A 22,419-nucleotide genomic window follows, 5' to 3' on the forward strand; every position below is an offset into this window, starting at 1 on the left:
GCTGGGGGCCCGCGGCCACAGTCCAGGGCCCCTCACTCGGACCTGCCGTCAGCCTGACACAGCCCCAGTGCCCCCTCCCTGGTCTTGACTTCAAGTCTCAGAGATCTGGAGGGACCATCGGCCGGCTTGGGGCATCTGCCTGGAACAGCCGGCAGGGCAGGGGCTCAGCCGTGCCGCCAGGGGCCCCTCTGAGTGTCGGGGGGACACGCCCCGGGGGGAGAGCCGGTGTGTCTGCTGTGGCTGTCCCCACACTTCACAGGCAAGAAGGTGCCCGAAGCTCAGGCAGCCACCAGTGCTGGCGTCCTACCCAGGTGCTCCCCCCGCCTGTCGGACCCTGTGCGGGCACAGGAGCACAGCGCCCATCGTCAGCCCCCAGTCCAGCAGGAGACAGATGTGAACCCATCGTTACTCAGACGGTTCCCTGAGGACAAGTCTCTCCAAGGGGGTGTGGACAGGCTGGTCCTGGGGGTGATCAGGGTAAGCTTCTCGGAGGAGGCGGCAATAAGACCATGAGCAGCAGAGGGTGCGTACCCAGAGGGGAAGGGGCGGTCCCCTCTCTGCACGGGATATTTTAACACGCCGAGGTTGTGCCTGCTGCTGTGGACCTCATAGCCCATAATTCCTCATGTTCAGAGGAGAACTTGGCACTTTGCAATGGCTGTCTGTCACTGACAGCATCCTCCCCATGGGAACACTCAGCCAGCAGCACAGGGAGCAGAGGGCCCTGGGGCTGGGGGAGCCAGGATGAAGTCCAGGTGGGCCGTCCCTGGTCAGGGGGCCACACTGAGGGCAGGGGAGCCGGGCAGCCCTAGCACAAAGGGCACCCTGGGTGGCTCTGCCTGGCCTGGGCCCCGCACCTCCTCCCTGCTCCCGCGCCCTAGCCTGGCCCCGAGGGCATCGCTGAGGCAGAGGGTGACTGAGTGCCCTGTGGGGCCGCCTCGGGGGGCCCACCCAGCACCCAGGCCCTTCTCGGGGCTCTGGGCATCCTCTGGTCAGAAGCTGGCAGGAGGCTGTGCTCTGACCTCCAGGCCGCTGCCAAGATGGGGGGAGGCAGCTCAGCGGTGTTTTGCAGGGACAGTGGAGCGGCCACCTTGGCTGGTCCTTGGAGGAGCGGGGGCCAGTCTGGGCGAGGCCTGGCTGCTGACTGGCCCTCGGTGGTCATCTTCCCACAGGGAAGGGGCAGCCTCAGGGAACTGCCACGCCCGGGGCCAGGTTCATCCCTAAGGATGAGCCATCCACTCTCTCCCACTGAGAGAGAGGGAGGCAGCCCTGGGGGCCGGCGGGGAGGAGGCTGCTGGGGGGGGAATAGCTGGTGGGGGGCTGCAGCAGGTGTCGGGGAGGCACCTGTTGGAGGAGGCTGTGGGCGCACGGAGAGTGAACGTGGGCAGGCCTGGCCTTCCCAGGCAAGGGCGGCTCCGGTTCTGGATGCTTCTCCTCTGGGTGGAGCTGAACTGGCCTCCCTGGAGCCTTGCCGCCCACCCCAAGGGCAGAGCCGGTTCCCCCCCACCTCACCCTGAGTGGGCAGCCGCTTCATGGGGCCTGTTCTCTGGGCTTCCTCCAAAGGAAGGCAGGGGTTACCCGGCTGGATGGGGGTCCGTGAGGGCCTGCTCTCCCCAAGCGGCAGCAGCTCCTCCTCCTTCCCCCCCCATCCCCCAGGACCCTTCCCAGGGGCGTTTGCAAAAGAATCTATTTAATCAGATACCAACCGGCCCCCTCCGCCGGCCTGGCCCGACGTCGCAGAGCAGCCGGGGCGGGCGGGCGCTCAGCAGTGGAGGCGCAGGGCCTTGCGGAAGACGGTGCGGAACTCCGCGTTGAAGACCGTGTAGATGACCGGGTTGAGAGCGCTGTTGACGTAGCCCAGCCAGGTGACCGCGCTGACCAGCCGCGGGGACACGGCGCAGGCGGGACACAGCGCCCGCGTGATGTGCACGACGAAGAAGGGCGACCAGCACAGCAGGAAGACCCCTGGGGGGACGGGGAGGGGTGAGCCGGGCGCCCCGCCCGCCCCCCGGGCGCTGCCTCCTTCCCCTCCGCGCCGCCCCGGGGCGGGCACCCACCGACCACCACCGGCAGGACCCTCATGGCCTTGCGCTCCCGGCCGGTGATCTTGGCGCGCCTCCTCCTGCGGGCCTGCAGCGGGGGCTTGGCTGGGACGGCGTCGTGGGTCGGGGTGGCGTCGGGGGGCGGGGTGGCATTAGGGAGCAGGGTTGCACCTGGGGGTTGTGGGCCGGGGGACAGGATGGCGTCGGGGGGCAGCGAGCCGGGGGGCGCAGTGGCGTCCAGAGTCTGCGGGCTGGGGGGTGCGGTGGCATCAGGGGGCGGGGGGCCCGGGGACGGGATGGCGTCGGGGGCCGACGGAGTGGGGGGCTCAGTGGTGTCCAGAGTCTTCGGGCCGGGGGGCGCGGTGGCGTCGGAGGACGCGGTGGCATCGGGGGCCAGCTGGCAGGGAGGCGGGATGGCGTCGGAGGGCGGGATGGCGTCGGGGGGCGGCCCGCGGGGCGGTGGCGTCGGGGGCGGCCCGGGGCGGGGTGGCGTCGGGGGCGGCCCGCGGGGCGGGGTGGCGTCGGGGGGCGGGCCGGGGCCGCTGGTCCGGTGGGGCGCGCGGCCGCGTAGCCTGGCGCGGCGGGCGGCCTCCCAGCGCCGCAGCCCGCGGAAGGTGGCCCAGTAGAGCAGCAGCATGAGCGGGCAGGGCAGGAAGAAGGAGCACACGGACGAGTAGACCACGTAGTCGCGGTCCTCCAGGCGGCACACGGCGGGGTCGCGGCCGTGCGCGTCGTTGAGGCCGCACAGCACGGGCGCCGCCACTGCAGCCGACAGCAGCCACGTGGCGCCGATGAGCACCAGCTGACGGCCGCCCCGGCTCTGGCGGTTGTAGCTCAGGGGCACGGCCACGGCCACGAACCTGCGGGGAGCGCGGTGAGCGGAGCGGGGACAGGGGAGGGGGCGCAGCGCGCGCGCAGGGGCACGAGGCGGGGCAGCGGGCGGCCCACCTGTCCACGCTGATGGCGCACAAGTTGAAGATGGAGGCCGTACACAGCATCACGTCCATGGCCATGAGCGCGTCGCAGAGGCCGGGGCTCAGCAGCCACACGCCGCCCTGCACCTGGGCCGCCAGGAGAGGGGACGCCACAGCAACAACAGACACAAGACCCGCTGACGTTCCCCCAGCCACGGCCAGGCCAGCAGCCCTCACAGCCACTGGTCGCTCTGTCTTTCTGACCCCCACTATTTTGGGGAGCAGAGGCTGAATATCAGAGGGGGAGGGAGCTGGGGTGAACCAGGGGCAGCTGCCCAGGCTCTGCCCCGACCCACGGGCCTCGGCAGTCCTCCCCAGAACAGGGGCCAAGAGACACACCCCCAGGTCTCCTTTCTGTTAGAACTGAGACAGGCCTGAGGATTATGATATCTGATGATGGGCTCAGGGTCCCAGGGGCCCCACCTGGGCAGGGGGGCCCTGCTACCCTGGAGCATGAAGCCCACCACTCCTGTTTCCATGGCTAGGAACCAGCCTGTGTTGTTAAACTCTGCCACTGCTCTGGGACTTTGGTTGAGTCACTTCACCTCTGTCCCCTCATCTGTAAAATGAGGGTGATGACAGTACTCACATAATTGTCCTGAGGATAAATGAGTTAAAAAATATAAAGGCCTCGGCACTGTGCCCAGCGCTCCCACCAAGGGCAAAGGAGCAGACAGCCGCCCCCCCTTCTAAATCCCCTCCCGCTGATTTGGGACGATTAGGAGCTTAAGAGCCATCACTGTGACGTCTGTCTGCAGCTCCAGGAGCGGCAGGTCATGCATGTCCTTGCCCTGCTAGCCTCTGCCCCAGCCCTGCCTGGACTCAGTGTCCACCTTAGAAAAACCAAGTCTCCCCTCCCCCCAGCCCAGGACACTGTGTCCCCAACCCAGCCCTAAGCAGCTTCCCTCTGCCCAGACTGTGGAGCAGATGGGCCTGGCACCAAGGGGGACCCACCCAAGGGTCAGACCTGGTCTGGGGGTGGAGGCTCCTCGTCCCAGGTTGTCCCCTCCCTCTAGCCATGCCTACTGCCTGGCAGCTCCTGGCAGCTAGCATCCTTCCAGCTGGGGGCCCAGTCTGTGCATGAGTGAGGGCGCCTTCTGTGGGGCGAGCTGGTGTGTTCGTGCTCCTGGTGGCCTCGTGCAGTGATGTGTGTCTCTGTGGCCCAGGGGGAGCCGGGGGCTAAGGCTGCATCTGCCTGTCTGTCCAGCTGGCTCTCCTGGGGATCAGAACCCAGCTGAGGGGGTGGAGAGGTGGCTGGACTGCCAAAGTCGCCTGTTTCTGGAATGTCTGGCTTGAAGGATAGAGGCATCTCTTGGGTAGCAGACGCCAAGACCGAGGGAGAAGAGAAGAGAGGGACAGAAGAGGGAGTGCAGACAGACAGCAAAGCAGGGAGATGGACAGCGAGTTGGGGGAGGGGAGTGGGGTTCCGAGGGGAGGGAGGCTCCGGTCCGCCTGGGACCCGGCGCAGCGCCCCTGCAATCGCCCAGCTCGAGGTTCCTGAGAAGCCAAGTGGCCGAGCCGCGCTGGGTCCTCGGCGTGGACCGGCACAGGGGACGAAGGAGCAGGTGAGGGGCGCGCGTGCGGCGGTGGCCGCGGGCTCACCTCGGAGTAGACGAAGAGAGGCAGCACGAGCAGGGCGAGGAGGAGGTCGGCGGCCGCCAGGCTCACGATGAAGTAGTTGGTGGGCGTCTGCAGGGCGCGCTCGGCCGCCACGCTCACGCACACGAGCGAGTTCCCCGTGAGCACCGCGCCGATGAGCAGCACGCCCCCCGCCAGCGCCGCCGCCGCCCCGGGGGTCCCCGCGCCGCCGCCCGCCGCCGGGCCTCGCCCCGCCAGCAGCGCGTCCGCGTCCGCGGCGCTGCGGTTCCCCATGGCGCGCCGGCCCCCTGCGCCCCGGCGGGCGCTCAGCACCGCGGACAGTGACCAGGGCGCGAAGCGGGAGTCCCGCCCTCGGGCACGCCCCCGCCCGGCCTTAGCCACGCCCTCATCCGCCCCGCCCTCGGTGGGCCCCGGGACGCTCCAAGAGGCACCCTGTATTTGTCCATCTTGGACTTTTGCAGGTGGACAAATGCAACGGCCCGGTGAGATGCGAGTTAAGCGAGGTGATTGGCACAGGCGAGCCCAGGATAGCCCCGCGCCGCGCAGGGTTGGCGGGGACGCGCGGATCTCCGCCCCAAGAAACCGACGGGGATAGAAGGTTGGTCGGATCATACTCTGAGGCGCACAGACATCCACGCCAGCGCCATCCCGCCGGCCCCAGAGACCCCCGGGTCCCTGTATGTGCCCAAGCTGGGTGTCCCCTCAGGGACGCTCCCGGAGGCGCCTCGAGGCGGAGGCGGGGCCGCTTCTAACTCCAGCCTGTTCACGAGCTTTCGGAAGAACATCCTTCTCAGGGCGGTTCCGCCAGACGCGAGGAGACCCGAGCCCAGGCTCCACCCACAGGCCCCGAGCGCTCGGGCGCCTTCCCCTTGGGTCCCTGATGATCGGCGGTGCCTGAGGTACAAGCTCCGTGCACACCCTTCCTCCCTGCTGCACCCCACTCCGCCCCATCTCTCCTTGCCCTGGCGCGACCCCCGCAATGACTCAGACTCCAGTGCAGGGCCCTGCACCCCATCCCGCAAAGCAGCCTCTCCTCCGGTACCCAGGACCACGCTTAGTCGCTCCACCCGCAGCCACTGCCTGACCCTCCATCCTCCAGGGTGGGCAGTGGAGTGGTCAACCCCCATCCCAGCTCCATCACCTGGGAGCCTGTGACCCTGAGCAGGTTGTGTGCCCCTCTGAGCCCGGGAAATTGGTGCTTACCTCCCAGAGCGTTAAATGAGATAACACAGGAAGGGCTGGGAGGAGCGCTCAGGAAGCTTAGCAACCGCTGTGGTTCTGCACGTCCTTCAGACACTGGTGTCACCTGAGTCACCCCCCTCTTCAGAGAGAAGCCCACAATGAGAACCTTCTCGCCCTGCGCCCACCAGACCTGTGAACTCACTGGGCCCATCACCCCTCCTGCCGACACACGACTGTGGGAGCCTGGATGCTCTGTGGGGAGGGCCCCAGGTCCACCTAGGTAAGACTCCTTGCAGAGTAGACCCACAGCACAGAGTTGGCCAGAGACGGACGGCTGTGCGTGACAGAGGGGTCAGCCCCGACTGTCCTCCCTCAGATGATAAAAGCGCACAGAGAGGACGAACATGGAAAATGAATTACAGTGAGAATTTTCACTATGGACTCACTAGAATCGGGGTGACACACGACCTAGAGCCCTGTCACCAAAGGGGCCATGAAGTGGGCTGTCCATCAGTCTGGGGACCACCTGACGCACATCCCAGCCCCTCGTTTTCTTGTCTGGCTCCCCCAGCCTGGGAGGGCCAGAAAACTCAGGATGGACCTGGAGCATAGAGCTGTTGCCAGGAATCAGGGGTCCTGATTTCAAAGGTAACAGGGGACACAGGGGCCAGCTTGATGGGCAGAGAGTGTGTATATTAGAAAGAATACAAGGACTCTGGAAAGACAGATGCCGAGAGGATATTCAGAAAGGGCAGAATCCCGAGAGGTCTGATAAAGGAAAGGTGTGTGCAGGATGGAGGTGTAGACGGGCATCTAGGTCCGAGTTGCATTCAATCCCTTTCATGCAATCAGTAGTGCCCGGGGCAGGAGGAAGTTTCTTCTCTCCCAGGACAGACGTCCAAGGCAGAGGTGGCCCTGTGATCTCAGGTTGGGTGGAAAGTGGTGAGTCCAGCCTAGCTTCTGATCTGCTTGGAGTTCCCTCATGGTCCCCAGGAGGGACCATTCACCATTCACCATTCACCATTAAGAGTGAAAAGGCAATCCAGACAGGGAAAAGATTTGTGCAATACAGATCTCTGATAAAGGATGCAGATCCAGAATATATAAAGAGCTCTGTCAAATCAACAAGAAAAGACAGACAATCCAATTTTAACAAAGGGAAAGGTCTTTTTTTTTTTTTCCTGTGAGGAAGATCAGCCCTGAGCTAACATCCATGCCAAGCCTCCTCTTTTTGCTGAGGAAGACCGGCTCTGAGCTAACATCTATTGCCAATCCTCCTCTTTTTTTTTTTCCCCAAAGCCTCAGTAGATAGTTGTATGTCATAGTTGCACATCCTTCTAGTTGCTGTATGTGGGACGCGGCCTCAGCATGGCCGGAGAAGCGGTGCGTCGGTGCGCGGCCGGGATCCGAACCCGGGCCGCCAGCAGCGGAGCTCACGCACTTAACCGCCAAGCCACGGGGCCGGCCCAAGGCAAAGGTCTTGAACAGGCATATTACAAAGGAGGGTATCCTAATGGTCCATAAGCATATGAGAAAGTACTCAACATCATTAGCCATCAGGGAAATGACAGTAAAAATCACGACATGCCATTGTACACTACAATGGAAAAAAAAAAAAAAGTCAGATATGTGATTTGAAAATATTTTCTCCCAGACTAGCTTGCCTCTTCATTCTCCTAACAGTGTATTTAAGTTAATTTTAATGTGTCAAGTATGTGTTGAGGTTCTTTTTTTTTTCTTGCCTATGAATGTCCAGCTGTCTCAGCACCATCTGTTGAAAAGACTGTCTTTTCTCCACTGAATTGCCTTTGAACTTTTGTCAAAAATCAATTGATCATGTTTGTGTGGGGCTGTTTCTTGACACTGTCTTCTGCTCCATTGTCTATGCATCTTTCCTTTCAGCAGTAACACGCAGTCTTGATTACTGTGGCTTTATTGTAAGTCAGGAAATCAGACAGTGAGTCCTCTTTGTTTTTTCACAAAACTGTTTGTGCTGTTCCAGTTCTGCTGTCTTTATGTATGAACTTTAGAATGAGCTTGTCTGTATCTAAGAAAAAGTCCTGCTGAGAATTGGGATGGTGCTGAACCTATACAGTTATTTGGGGAAAACTGACGTCTTAACGATATTGAGTCTTGCAATCCATGAACATAGTAAATCTCTCCATTTATTTAGATTTTCTTTGATTTCTTTCATCAGTATTTTGTAGTTTTTGGCATACAGATCCTGCACATACTTTGTAAGATTTATACCTAAGTATTTTGTGTTTTCTGGTATGATTATAAATGGTACTTTTTAAAAATTGGGTTTCTAATTGTTCACTGCTAACAAGTAGAAACACAGTTTTTGTGTGTTGACCTTGTATCGTTTGATGTTGCTAAACTCACTATTAGTTTAAGGATTTTTTTTTTTTTAAGTTTTCTCCAGAACTTCTACATTGACAATTATCTTGTTCATGAATAGAGACGGTTTTATTTCTTCCTTTCCTATCTGGATGACTTTCCTTCCTTCCTTCCTTCCTCCCTCCCTCCCTTCCTTTCTTCCTCTTTCTCTTTTGTTTTCCCTTATTTTATTGACTGAAACTTGAATACAATGTTGTTAAGAAATGGTGAGGGGCTGGCCCGGTAGTGTAGTGGTTAAGATCGTGTATTCTGCTTCTGTGGCCCCGGGTTAGCCGGTTCAGATCCTGGGCGAAGACCTACTCACTGCTCATCAAGCCATGCTGAGGCGGCGTCCCACATAGAAGAACTAGAAAGACCTACAACGAGGATATGCAACTATGTACTGGGGCTTCGAGGAGGAAAGGAAAAAAAAAAAAACCTTTAAAAAAAAAATGAAATGGTGAAAACAGACATCTTTGCCTTGTTCTCAATCTTATGGGGAAAACCCTGTCTTTCACCATTAAGTATGATGTTAGCTGTGGTTTTTGGTTCTTTATTAGGTTAAGGAAGTTCTCTTCTTTTCTTAGTTTTCTGAGAGTTCTTAACATGCATAGATGTTGAATTCTGTCAGATACTTTTACTGCATCTATTAATATGATCACATGGTTTTTCTTCTTTAGTCCACTGATGTGGTGAGTTGCATTGTTGATTTTTGAATGCCGGACCAGCCTTTCTTCATGGCGTAGACCCCATTTGGCCACGGTTCATCACCCTTTTTCTACATTGCTAGATTTAATTTGGTAATACTTGTGGAGGATTTCGGTGTCTATATTCATGAAAGACATTGGTCTGTGGTTTTCTTTTCTTATATTGTTTCTGTCTGGGTTTGGTCCCAGAGTAATGCTCGTTTCATAAAATGAGTTGGGAAGCGTTCCCTTCTCTTCTCTTTTCTGTCATAGATTGCATAGAATTGATATTAATTCTTCCTTAAGGGTGGGAATAATTAGCCAGTGAAGACATCTGGGCCTGGAGTTTTCTTTGTTGGATGGGTTCTAACCATGAAGTCAATTTCTTTTTTTTGTGTGTGAGGAAGATCACCCCTGAGCTAACATCCGATGCAAATTCTCCTCTTTCTGCTGAGGAAGATTGGCCCTGGGCTAACATCTGTGCCCATCTTCCTCCACTTTATATGGGACGCTGCCACAGCATGGCCTGACAAGCGGTGCGTTTGTGCGCGCCCGGGATCCGAACCTGCGAACCCCAGGCCGCCGCAGCCGAGCGTGCACACTTAGCCACTACGCCACAGGGCCCACCCCGAAGTCAATTTCTTTAATACGTATAGGGCTGTCTGGGCTATCTATTTCTTCTTGAGTGAAGGTGGTAGTCTGTCTTCCAAGGAATTGGTCTATTTCATGTTAGTTTTCAAATTTATGGGCCTAGAGTTGTTTATAATGTTTCCTCATCTTTTTTGTACCTGTAAGGTCCCTGGTGACAATGCCTCTTTCACCCTTTGTGTTCATTAATTTATCTTCCATTTCTTCTTGGTCAGTCTCGCTGGAGGTTTATTAATTTCACTGACCTTTTCAAAGAACCAGCTTTCTTTTGGTTTCACTGAATTTTTTGTATAGTTTTTTTGTTTGCTTGTTTTCAATTTTATTGATTTCTACTCTTATTTTTATTATTTCCTTCCTTCTGCTTGCCTTGTACTTAATTTGTTCTTCTTTTTCTAGTTTCTTAAGGCCATTCATTTGAGGTAGTTTTTCTCTTCTAACATAAACATTTAATGCTATACATTTCTCTCTAAGATGCATACCACAAATTTTTGTTTTCAATTATGTTCAGTTCAAAATATTTTCTACCTTCCCCGAGTCTTCTTCTGTGATCCATGGATTACTTAGAACTGTGTTGTTTAATTTCCAATGTTTGGCAATTTTCCTGTTATCTTTCTATTATTTGTTTCTAGTTTGATTCCATTATGGTGAGAAAAAAAATGCTTTGTAGGATCTCAATTCTTTTAAATTTGTTAAGGTTTATTATATGGCCCAAAATATAGTCTATTTTGATAAATGTTCCGTGTGCACTTGAACAGAATGTGTTTTCTGCTGTATCGGGTGGAGAGTCCTGTAAAAGTCAGTTTGATCAGGATGGTGCCCTTCAGGCCTTCTGTGTCCTTGCCAATATTCTGTCTATTCTGTTAATTGCTGTGAGGGGAGTAGTGAAGTCTCCAAGTATAATGGTGGGTTTTTCTATTTCTCTGTATCAGTTTTTGCCTCATGTCTTTGATGATTTGTTATAGTGTCTATACACTTAGAATTGTGGCCACCGGGGGCTCGGAGTCAGGGCTGACGATAAAGGGCTTGAGCGAATTTTGGGGCTGATGGAACTGGTGGTGGTTACAAAGTTGAATACATTTTTCAAAACTCATAGAACTGTACATCCAAAAGAGTAGCAAAGGGGGCCGGCCCGGTGGCGCAAGCAGTTAAGTGCATGCGGTCAGCTACAGCGGCCCAGGGTTTGCGGGTTTGGATCCCCGGAGCGCACCAAAGCACTGCTTGTCATGCCATGCTGTGGCGGCGTCCCATATAAAGTAGAGGAAGATGGGCACAGAAGTTAGCTCAGGGCTGGTCTTCCTCAGCAAAAAAGGAGGAGGATCAGCCTCGGATGTTAGCTCAGAGCTGATCTCCCTCACAAAAAAAGAAAAAAAAAAAAGAGTAGCCATGGGGCCAGCCCGGTGCCTTAGTGGTTAAGTGCGCGCACTCCAGTTCGGATCCCGGGTGCGCACCAACACACCCCCGTCCAGCCATGCTGTGCCGGCATCCCATATAAAGTAGAGGAAGATGGGCACAGATGTTAGCCTAGGGCCAGTCTTCCTTAGCAAAAGGAGGAGGATTGGCGACAGATGTTAGCTCAGGGCTGGTCTTCCTCACACACAAAAAAGAGTAGCCATAAATTGTAAATTAAGCTTCATAAAAGGGGCGAGATCAGATTGTGTGACCCCAGGTTGCAGACAAAGGCTTTACAGATGCTCAACAAAGGATGATGAAGCCAGGGTGGCTTGTCCTGGGAGAAGGGTGTCCAGGATCTCTGGGCAGTGAAAGTTGGGATGTGCGACCTCTAAAGCTCTGCAGGGCTGCGTGGCCACTCCATCCTCCTGGACCAGTGAGGACGCTGTGACCTTCCAGAACAGGACAGAAGCCAGAGCTGTGGGACCAACGCTGCCCTAGTGGTGACACTTGGGCAGGTATTGGAGCTGGTTTTGTAAGCATTTGCTGCAGAGTTTTACGGGATGCTTGAAACATTTAAGGGAATGTTGTTTATTTGGTTTGCAAGAGTTCTTCAAAAGTTTAAGAATCTCTCCTTAATCAATAGACCAAGCAGACAGAATATCAGCATATATCCAGAAGGCTCTGAACAAACCAGCAACCAAGTTCTGGTTTACAGAACAACCAGTTCTGTAAATCTGACATTTACAGAACACTCCATCCAACAGCAGTGGATACATATTCTCTTCAAATGGATATGGAACATTCACCAAGATGAACCATACTCTGCATCATACAAGAAACCTTATAAATTTTAAAAAGAATGGAGGGACCAGCCCCGTGGCGTAGCGGTTAAGTGCACGTGCTCCGCTGCTAGTGGCTCGGGTTCACATCCCGGGCGCGCACCGATGCACTGCTTGTCAGGCCATGCTGTGGTGGCATCCCATATAACGTGGAGGAAGATGGGCATGGATGTTAGCCCAGGGCCAGTCTTCCTCAGCAAAAAGAAAAAAAAAAGAGGAGGATTGGCATGGATCTTAGCTCAGGGCTGATCTTCCTCACACACACCAAAAAAAGCAAAAAAAAAAAAAAAAAGAATGGAAATCATGCAAAGTATGTTCTCTGGCCACAAAGGCATTAAACTAGAAACAGTAACAAAAAGATAACAGGAAATTTCCAAAAATTTGGAAATTAAATAACACAATTCTAAGTAATCCATGGGTCAAAGAAGAAATCTCAACAGAAATTAGAAAATATTTTGCATTGAAGGAAAGTGAAAATACATCATATCAAAATTTGTGGGATAGAGCTAAACAAGTACTTAGAGGAAAATTCATAGCATTAATGACTTAATTTGAAAAGAAGAAGGGTCTCAAATCCACGTAAAACACGAATTAACAATCTGAAGAAGAAAGCCACAGGATCATATTGGTTGATGCAGAAAAAACATTTGACAAAATCTAACATTTGTTCATGATAAAAGCGTTCAGCAATCTAGGAACTTCCCAGAAACTTCCTAAGGAAACTTCGTCAAACTGAGAAAGGGCTCCTTCAAAAAACCTGCAGCTAACATCACACTTAATGGTGAGAGACTGAATGCTTTCCACCTAAAATCAGAAACAAGACAAAGATGTCCACTGTCAACACATTTATTCAACATTGTACTGCTGTTCTAGGCAGTGCAGTCAGGCAACAAAAAATACATACATAAAAGACATCCGGACGGGAAAGGAAGAAGTGGAACTGTCCCTACTCACAGATGACACGACTGTCTACATAAAACCCCAAGGAATCTACAAAAAGCTTCTAAAACTAATAAGTCAGTTTAGCGAGGTTGAGGGTACAAAGTCAATACGCCAAGACCAACTGCATTTTTAGATTCCAGCAATGAACAGTTGGAAGCCAAAATTAAAAATTAAAAACACAATACTATTTACAATAGCTAAAAAAAATACATGAAATATGTGTAAACCTAACAAAACATGTACAGGATCTATATGCTGAAAACTACAAAATGCTGATGAAATGAACCAAAGAAAACCTAAATAAATAGTGAGACACACCTTGTTCATGAACTGGAAGATTCCACAAAGCAAAGATGTAAATTCTCCCCAAATCGATCTATAGGTTTAACGCAAATTGCAGTCAAAAGTCCAGCGGGATTTCTGATAGATATAGACAAGTTGATTTAACATTTATGTGGGGGAAAAAAGAAACAGAATTAGCCAAAACAACTTTGAAAGTGAAGAATAAAATGGGAGGAATCATATTACCTGATTTTAAGAATTACTATAGGGGTGGCCCCGTGGCTTAGCGGTTAAGTGCGCGTGCTCCGCTGCTCGTGGCCCGGGTTCGGATCCCGGGCACGCACCGACGCACCGCTTCTCTGGCCATGCTGAGGCCGCGTCCCACATACAGCAACTAGAAGGATGTGCAGCTATGACATACAACTATCCACTGGGGCTTTGGGGGAAAAAATAAAATTAAAAAAAAAAAAAAAGAATTACTATAGGGCCGACCCCGTGGCTTGGCGGTTAAATGCTCGCGCTCCACTGCTGGCCACCCAGGTTCAGATCCCGGGCGCGCACCGACGCACTGCTTCTCCGGCCATGCTGAGGCCGAGTCCCACATACAACAACTAGAAGGATGTGCAACTATGACATACAACTATCTACCAGGGCTTTGGGGAGAAAAAGGGAAAAAAAGGAGGAGGATTGGCAATAGATGTTAGCTCAGAGCCACTTTTCCTCGGCAAAAAGAGGAGGATTAGCGTGGATGTTAGCTCAGGGCTGATCTTCCTCACAAAAAAAAAAAAAGGAAAAAGAATTACTATATTGCTACAGTAATCAAGACAGTGTGGAATTGGTAGAGAGATAGACCCACAGATTTAGGGAACAGCATAGAAAGTCCACGTGTAGACTCACAATAATACAGCCAGCAGATTTTTTACAAAGTGCAAAAGGTGCAGAATGGAGAATGTCTTTTCAACAAAAGATATTGAGATATTTGGACATCCATATGCAAAAAACTCCCCAAAACCCTCGATCTAAACCTCACGCTTTATTTAAAAACTAACTCAAAATGAATCATAGATTTAAATGTAAACCTAAAACTATTAAAATTTTGGAAGAAAAGATAGGAGGAAACCTTTGTGACCAGGGATTGGGCAAAGAGTTTTTAGGCATGATACCAAAAGACATGATCTACAAATGAAAGAGCAGATAAACTGGACTTCACCAAAATTAAAAACTTCTAGCCACAGAATGAAAGAAAACATGAGCAAATCTCATTTCCAGCAAATTATTTGTATACAAAATACATAAAGAACTCTCAAAACACAACAGTAATGACATCAGAAGAAAGAAAACTCCAGATGAATATTCTTTATTAATACAGATACAAAACTCCTCAACAAAATATGCACAAACCAAATCCAGCAGCATTTTTTAAAGGATTATAGACTATGACCAAGTGGGGATTTATCCCAGGAATACAAGGGTGATCCAACAGACCAAACTCAATCAATGTGATACATCACATTAATAGAACGCAGAAAAAATCCCATTTAATCATCTCAACTGATGCAGAAAAAGCATTTGACAAAATCCAACACCCTTTCATGATGAAAAGACTCAATAAACTAGGAATAGAAAGAAACTTCCTCAACATGATAAAGGCCATGTATGAAAAACACACAGCAAACATCATACTCAATGATGAGAGACTGAAAGCTTTTCCCATAAGATCAGGAAAAAGACAACGTTATCCACTTTTGCTGCTTCTATTCAACATGTGCTAGAGGTTTAGCCAGAGCAATTAAGCAAGAAAAAGAAATAAAGCGCATCCAAAATTGGAAAGGAAAAAGTAAAGCTATTTGTATTTGCAGATGACAAGATCTTATGTATAGAAAATCCTAAAAAAAAAATAAAAACAAAACCTGTTAGAGCTAATAAACAAATTCAGCAAAGTTGCAGGATACAAGATCAACATATAAAAATCAGTTATATTTCTATACACTAGCAACAAACAATCCAAAAATGAAATTAAGAAAATAATTCATTTGCAATAGTATCAAAAGGAATAAAATACTTAGAAATAAATTTAACCAAGAAGGTGAAAGACTTGTACACTGAAAACTACAAAACATTGCTGGAAGAGGTTAAAGACACAAATAAGTAAATCCAATGTTCATGAGTTAGAACACTTAATACTGTGAAGATGGCCTTTCTCACCAAACTGATCTACAGCTTCGATACACTCCCTACCAAAACCCCAATGGCCTCTTTTTTTTTTTTTCATAAGAAATGGAAAAGCTAATCCTAAAATTCATATGGAATTGTAAGGAACCCCAAATAACCAAAACAATCCTGAAAAAGAAAAACAAAATTATAGGACTCACATCTCCCAATTTCAAAACTTACTACGAAGGTACAGGAATCAAAACGGTATGGTACTGGCATAAAGACAGACGTAGATCAAAGGAACGGAACTGAAAGTTCACGTATAAACCCATACTTCTATGATCAATTGATCTTCAACAATGTGTCGAGACTATTCAGTGGATAAAGAAGAGTTTCTTCAGCACGTGGTTTTGGGACAACTGGGTATTCACACGGAAACAATGAAGTTGGACCTTTACCTCACACCATATACAAAAATTAAGTCAAAATGGATCAAAGACCTAGCTATACAATCTAAAACTATAATACTCTTAAAAGAAAATATAGGGGCAAATCATCATGACCCTGGATTTGGCAATGGTTTCTTAACTATAACACCCAAAGCACAAACAAAAACAACAAATAGATCATTGGATTTAATAAAAATTAAAACCTTTGGTCCATCAAAGGAAGCATCAAGAGAATGAAAAGAAAACCCCACAGAATGGAAGAAAATATTTACAAATCACGTATCTTGTAAGAGTTTAGTATCCAGAATATATAAAGAACTCTTACAACTCAACAACAAAAGTCAAACAATTCCATTGAAAAATGGGCAAAGAACTTGAACAGATATTTCTCCAAGAAGATATACAAATGGCCCAGAAGCGCATGAGAAGACGCTCAACATCATGAGTAACTGGAGAAATGCAATTCGAAACCACAAGGGGATACGATTCTAAAATTGACCTAACAATGTGATGCAGTTTCCATCAACCTCCTCACAGTATCTTCTCGTGGAAATTGACAAGTTGATCCTAAAATTTATATGGAAATGCAAAGGGTCGAAAATAGCTAAGACACTCTTGAAGGAAAACAAGGTGAAAGGATTTGATCTATTAGATATTTAGACATAAAATTATTATAGTTAAGACAGTGAAATAATTAAGGCATTGTCGCTTAGAACAAGGAATGACATATGGCATATCTAGCAATAGAGAGCCCAGAAACAAACCTGAGTACACCAGACAGGCGATTTACAACAAAAATGGCATTGAAGAGCAGTGCAGAGAGTATGGTCTTTTCACTTCCTAATGCTGGACAACTGGACAGCCATATAGACAAAAATGAAACTCAGTCACCACCTAACATCACATACAACATAAACTCCAGATCTGTATCCGGAACGTAAAATAATGCAGCTTCGGGAGGTAACATGTGGGGACACCTCCCATATATATAGTGTCATCTTAAGCATCCCTGTGCTCACCAGCCCTAAACTATTCACAGCCTTTTCTCAGTCCCTGCCAGTTCCATGATGTGAAAGGTCTTTAAGGAATTGAGGCCTTATCCCAAATCCCTCCAAACCCCTCCCCCCACACTCCCCTCTGAACCATCAAGACTGTTGGCTGAAGCACTCCTGGCTACAAGTTTGATAAATCAGCTGTGTTTGATCACAGGTTTCCTGGCTGATCTTTGCAGGGAAGTCGACAATTGACCGTCCTTATCTTTTTGAGCTATATACTGACATCCTTAAGGATGAAACGATACAATTTTTGAGATCTGCTCCAAAATTAATTTGAAAAAAACATGGGCCGGCCCCGTGGCTTAGCAGTTAAGTGCACGCGCTCCGCTGCTGGCGGCCCGGGTTCGGATCCCGGGCGCACACCCACGCACCGCTTGTCCGGCCATGCTGAGGCCGTGTCCCACATACAGCAACTAGAAGGATGTGCAGCTATGACATACAACTATCTACTGGGGCTTTGGGGGAAAAAATAAAATTAAATTAAAAAAAAAAAAAACAGAGAAAGTGGATAGGGGTAGATGAGCTCGGTCCTAAGTTGGGGAAGCTGGGTAATGGTACTTGGGAGTTCATCACACCATCCTGTCTGCTTGTGTATGTTTAAATTTTCTATAATAATAAAAGTATAAAAAATAATAACACAATCTTTTCCTTCTTCTAGTTCTTAGGAGGGGATGCTTGCTAAGGTCACAGTGACTTTGCACTGTATCCATGTGAGTCCCGGGCTCGTACCCTGAAAGCATCCAGCCCGAGCTAACCTAAGTCAGGCTGGATTTTTGGCTCCGGGGAGGATGGAAGGCAGGATTGTAGATTTGAGGAAATAATTCTTTTCAGTGCCCTCCTCCAACACCCCTAATGTAGGACTAAGCATAGATACAATTAACTTTAATTTGACATTTAAATCTTGGTTAAAACGAAAAAAAGGAGTAGAGAATATCTTCCACGCTTTGCTTCTTCGGAGAATGAAGCTGTTGTGGCGATAAACTCGCGTGTGTGCTCAGGACGTGCCCTTCCCGCGTTCGGCTCTGGAGAAAGGAAGCTTCTTATTCTTTCTTAGAATCCTGGACCCTGAAATTGGCCATTAACACAGAGTGAGGTCCGATCTGAGCCTTCGAATAGTTACTCATGTAAGGTGAATTTTCTGTGCGTTTGTAATGAGGACCCAGCTCAGCCTGATGGCCCGGGAACCCATGGGGTCTTGCTGAACTCTATGGCTGGAAAGTGGCCTCTATGGCTGGAAAGTGGCATGTTGTCGCTGTAGCTTGTATCATATGTTGTTTCAAAGTGGAGCCCAAACCCGGGAGGCCAGCGTGTGCGCAGCCGAGACTCCTTGGGGCATCCCTTTCCCGGGTCCAGCTGCCCATCCGGGTACGGTTTGGGTGGACACTCTCCTAGTGGTGCGTCTCCATCCACACTGGAAAGACCTGGACATTCCATTCCAACCTGTCGGCACTGCAGCATGACCACTGCGTGCATGAGGCAGCCACGGGGTGGGCGTGTGAGGACAAGGCCAGGGGCTGTCTCGGGAGAAATTCCGAGCAGCAGAGACAATGGGTGACAGCCGTTTCGGACAAGATGAAGGCAGTTACAAAATCCTCTGTGACAGGAACCTGCAGGACACAGCCCGCCCCTCCTTGGCCTCAGCACCACCCACTTCTTTCACTCAGAACTGGCCTCACCCTGGGTCTGTCCCTCTGTGCTAGTGACTGCTTGTGACCTCACGAAGCTTGACCGAAGGCACTCAGGGCCGTGCCTGTGACCACAAAGGGGCAGCAGGAGGGAGTTCTTTGGGGTGATGGAGTCGTTCTGTACCCCGATTGTGGTGATTGCTACACGAATCTACCCATGTGTCAAAATTCATTTTTGACTGTATGTTAATTTCACTGTATGTTAATTTTTAAGAAGTCAGTTTTACTGCATGTTAATTTTTTTTTTTAAATAGGAAGATTTTTCTTATGGAGATCTGCCTGGTTACTTAAGTGTCTGATGCACTAAGAAATCCCAGCAGTTAAGTGAGTACTTGCAGTTTGGAATATGCTCATGAATGTAATTAATTGGTCAATAGTGTTAAAGTTTAGGGGATTTTAATCTGCCGAGTTTGTGCAAGAACAGGCCACAGCAGCTGTTTAAAAATACATATAAAGAAAACAACTCTGAGATACCCCTACACACCTATTAGAATGGCCAAAATCCAGAACACTGACACCACCAAAGGCTGCGAGGACACAGAGCAACAGGAACGCTCATTCACTGCCGGCGGGAAAGCAAAACGGTGCAGCCACTTCGGAAGACAGTTTGGCGGTTTCTTACCAAACTAGACCTACTTTCCATGCTATTCAGCAATCATACTCCTTGGTATTTACCAAAGGAGCTGAAAACTTATGTCTACACTAAGACCTGCACATGGATGTTTACAGCAGCTTTATTCATACTTGCCCAAACCTGGAAGCAACCAAGATGTTCTTCAGTAGATGAATGGATAAACAAACTGCGGACATCCAGATGACGCAGCATTATTCAGTGAGGAGGAGAAATGAACTATCAAGCCATGAAAAGACGTGGAGGAAACAAATGCACCTTACTAAGCGAAAGAAGCCAGTCTGAAAAGGCCACTACTGTATGATTGCAACTATGTGACATTCTGGAAACGAGAAAACCACAGAGACGGTAGAAGGATCAGGGGCTGGCGGAGGGAGAGATGGAGGGAGAGATGAACCAGAGGACCAGGGGGTCTTCAGGGCAGTGAAACTGCTCTGTGTGGTGGAAAGTGTCCTTATGCATTTGTCCAAACCCGTGGAATGGACAACACTGAGGGTGAACCCTGATGTAGATTGTGGATTTAGTTAATAATAATGTGTCAATATTGGTTCACCAACTGTAACAAATGTCCCACGATAATGCAAGATGTTAGGAATGGGGAGGCGGGGCGCGTGTGTGTTTTTTAAAAATACATGTAAAGGGACCAGCCTTGTGGGGCAGCAGTTAAGCGCACCCACTCCGCCTGGCCGGCCCGGGGTTCGCAGGCCCGGATCCTGGGCACGGACCTAACGCACCGCTTGTCAGGCCATGCTGTGGTGGCGTCCCATATACAGCAGAGGAAGATTGGCACGGATGTTAGCCCAGGGCCAATCTTCCTCGGCAAAAAGAGGAGGATTGGCACCGGATGTTAGTTCAGGGCTGATCTTCCTCACACACACACAAAAATGCATATCAAGTGTAATACAAGAACCATGAGTTTACCACTTCATTTACTGGATTTATAATTTATGATTAAGGACTTCATGAGCACAGTTTCTAAAAACCCTAACTTGACCTAACCCCGCATTGATCAAGCAGGAGGAACCCAGCAGCCTCCCCATTTTTCCTCTCCCCGCCGCATCTCCACCTCCTACTCCCCTGCCCACCTCCGCGCCCACCGCCTCACCCGCAGCCCGGCCTCCGCTTCCGCGCCGCCCGCCGGGGGCTCTCCAGGGGCTTCCGCGCCACCGGGGCGCCTCCTCCTTCGTCCCAGCCTCGACCCTCGCGGCCCCTGGGAGCCTTCGGTCGTCGCCCCCCACCCTCCGGAGCCCTCCTCCGGTGCGCTCGGCCTCTCTGCCGCCCCCCCTTGCAGAGCCGGCCAGCCCCCAACGGCGTCCCCCGCAGGCTCTGCTCGTGCCTCCAAAGCGCGCGGTCAAGGCTCCGAGGCTTTGCACGCGCTGTTCCTCCGCCGGGGGTCCCTCCTCCCTCCCGGGGCCCCCGACCCGCGCAGGCCCGCCCGGCCGAGCCCCCCAGCCCGCTGAGGGGCGCCGCCGCGGCGGAGGGGGCGGGCGGCCAGCCGGGGCGACAGCTGGGGGGGCGGCCCTGACCTTCCGCGCGATCGATGGGGCGCGGCCGGGGCTGCGCGGAGCCGGGGCGGTGCTGAGCGCCCCCGGCACCCTCCGCCCTGGGGCGCCGCTATAAAGGGGCCGCGGGGCTCGGCCGCGGCAGCAGCGCTCAGCACCCCGCGCCCACCATGGCCCCCCGGGCCCTGCTGCTGCTGCTGCTGCTGCCGCCGCTGCTACTCGGGGGCTCCGCCGCGCTCCCCGCGCCCCGCAGGTGAGCCCGCGGCCCCGGGGCCCACGCCCGCCCCTCCGGCCCACCTCGGCCCGACCCCGCGTCCGCGCCCCAGCCCGGCCTGGCCCTGATCCTGCCCGCGCGGCCCGCCATCCCCCTCCCCAGGGCCCGGCGACACTCGGATGGGATGTTCACGAGCGAGCTGAGCCGCCTGCGGGAGAGCGCGCGTCTGCAGCGGCTGCTCCAGGGCCTGGTGGGCAAGCGCAGGTGAGCGCGGAGACCTTTGGTGGGGGGCGCTCAGGTGGGAGGGCCCGGCACGCGGCGCCGCTCGCAACCCCGCAACTCCCGGACTAACTCTGATTTGGGGTGGGGGCAGCGAGCATGACCCAGAGAACACCACCACCTGGAACACTTCCGCCGAGGGCCGCCTCTGCCTGCCCCTGCCGGCCGGACACGCCCACCCTGCAGGCCTGGTGAGCACCACTAGCCCCCTGCCCCCTCCGGAGGGTACCCCCCCTAGACCCTCCCTCTGGGGCCTGGGGCACCCTGGGCCAACAGCAGGAAGTGGACACAGCAGGGGCCAGGGGCCGGGGGAGGTGAGGCTGAGTCAGGGTGGGTGACCAAAGGAGGCCCAGCTTCAGCAGGTGGGCACAGTTTCCAGCTTCAAGCCCCCAGCCTCTAACCGGGCTGTCTCTGCAGGATGCCCCCGAGTGCCCCCCTGGCTCAGGCCAGGTCTCCTTAGCTGCCTCCTGGATGGAGACCTGGGGTCATGGTTTCAGAGCCCGGCATCCCTGCTGCTGAGAGGACCGGATGAGGCCCTGAGGACCAAGGAGCCTGTCTCCACGCACAAGGGGAGCGGAGCCTGGACCGGGAGGGGTGGGGGGCCGGGGGGATTGCATTTGGCACCAATAAAGGAGGAATTCAGACCCTGGCCTGTGACCCCACTCTGTGTGCTTTCGGTACCGTCAGGCAGCCTCTGTGGTGCAGGGCTGTCGGGGGAGGAGGGCCCCATCCTCGGATTCTGGGACTGCAGCCACGCCCGCTGCCCTTTAAACCTGGGAAACCAGTGGGGCGCCTCACCCTCCCGTGTCCTACCTCTGACATCAGCGCCACCTCCTGTCCCATCCACTGAGCTCCCCAGGGCCCACCTGCACCCCTGTCATCCACTCACTGACATTCAGGGGCTCTGTGGGGGGGCTCAGGACGTCTCCCAGCTCCTGCCCCGGGGGCCAGGTGGTCAGTGTGTGCAGCAGGTCGGGGGGGAGTTGGAGGGGGCAAGTAAGCTCAGGGCAGGCAGGAAGAGATGGCAGGGGGGTGGAGGGGTGTCCCCCAGGAAGCCACTCAGAGTGAGAGGACTCGAGTGTGTGTCTTGGCTCCCTGTCCAGGCCGTGTGGTCTCAGACGAGCGGCTTGACCACTCTGAGCCTGTGGGGCAGGGACGATGATGACACCCCTAGAGGTGCTGGGTGTGCAGGAGGCCGTGGAGGCACTGCCAGCAGGGGCAGTTGGATACCAGGAGCTTCGGGAAGGTGTTTCAGGCCCTTAGAGCCTCGATGCAAACAGGCGGGAAGGCCCCCCCATCATGGCAGCCCCTTCCCTCCTTCCTGACCCCTCCCAGTGGCCTCTCTCCAGCTGCTGGGATTTGGCAGGCCAAGGAAAGATGAGGTAGGGCAGTTGGGGGCCTGGGCCAACGAGCCTCACTGGGGTCCCTCTCTGTCAGGCACCAGAGCCCACGGGGACCCGGGAGCCCCAGGTGTCCCCTGAAACA

General features: G+C 52.5%; 2 protein-coding genes across 3 annotated transcripts; one reads left to right on the top strand and one right to left on the bottom strand.

Annotated features, from left to right (window-relative positions):
* Positions 1 to 1,762: 1,762 nt before the first annotated feature.
* DRD4 (dopamine receptor D4) lies at positions 1,763 to 4,888 on the bottom strand. 2 transcript variants are annotated; one of them, XM_087423203.1, is made up of 5 exons: positions 4,619 to 4,888; positions 2,991 to 3,103; positions 2,245 to 2,902; positions 2,058 to 2,130; positions 1,763 to 1,965 (listed from the first exon to the last, which is right to left on the bottom strand). In XM_087423203.1, the coding sequence occupies exons 1-5, from the start codon at positions 4,886 to 4,888 to the stop codon at positions 1,763 to 1,765; spliced, it is 1,317 nt and encodes a 438-aa protein (XP_087279329.1). The 2 variants fall into 2 exon arrangements, with proteins under 2 accessions (XP_087279329.1, XP_087279328.1); XM_087423202.1 differs by having other exon boundaries at positions 2,058 to 2,902.
* Positions 4,889 to 20,522: 15,634 nt separating this feature from the next.
* Positions 20,523 to 21,518, top strand: SCT (secretin). The gene is made up of 4 exons (XM_087423204.1): positions 20,523 to 20,694; positions 20,818 to 20,919; positions 21,029 to 21,125; positions 21,352 to 21,518. Exons 1-4 carry the CDS (start codon positions 20,612 to 20,614, stop codon positions 21,451 to 21,453), a joined length of 384 nt encoding a protein of 127 aa, XP_087279330.1. The 5' UTR covers positions 20,523 to 20,611; the 3' UTR covers positions 21,454 to 21,518.
* Positions 21,519 to 22,419: the final 901 nt, after the last annotated feature.

This window comes from Ceratotherium simum, chromosome 34 (assembly GCF_057802395.1).
Source record: "Ceratotherium simum simum isolate JZ-2026a chromosome 34, ASM5780239v1, whole genome shotgun sequence".
In the NCBI taxonomy this organism is placed as follows: domain Eukaryota; kingdom Metazoa; phylum Chordata; class Mammalia; order Perissodactyla; family Rhinocerotidae; genus Ceratotherium; species Ceratotherium simum.

Coding starts and splice junctions, on each gene's coding strand:
- DRD4 (XM_087423202.1), bottom strand. CDS start 4,888: ATGGGGAACCGCAGCGCCGCGGACGCGGACGCGCTGCTGGCGGGGCGA. Junction 2,903..2,990: donor TGCGCCATCAGCGTGGACAG/GTGGGCCGCCCG, acceptor CGCTCCCCGCAG/GTTCGTGGCCGTGGCCGTGC. Junction 1,966..2,057: donor GGTCCTGCCGGTGGTGGTCG/GTGGGTGCCCGC, acceptor CCGTCCCCCCAG/GGGTCTTCCTGCTGTGCTGG.
- SCT (XM_087423204.1), top strand. CDS start 20,612: ATGGCCCCCCGGGCCCTGCTGCTGCTGCTGCTGCTGCCGCCGCTGCTA. Junction 20,695..20,817: donor GCGCTCCCCGCGCCCCGCAG/GTGAGCCCGCGG, acceptor CCCCCTCCCCAG/GGCCCGGCGACACTCGGATG. Junction 20,920..21,028: donor GGCCTGGTGGGCAAGCGCAG/GTGAGCGCGGAG, acceptor GGGTGGGGGCAG/CGAGCATGACCCAGAGAACA.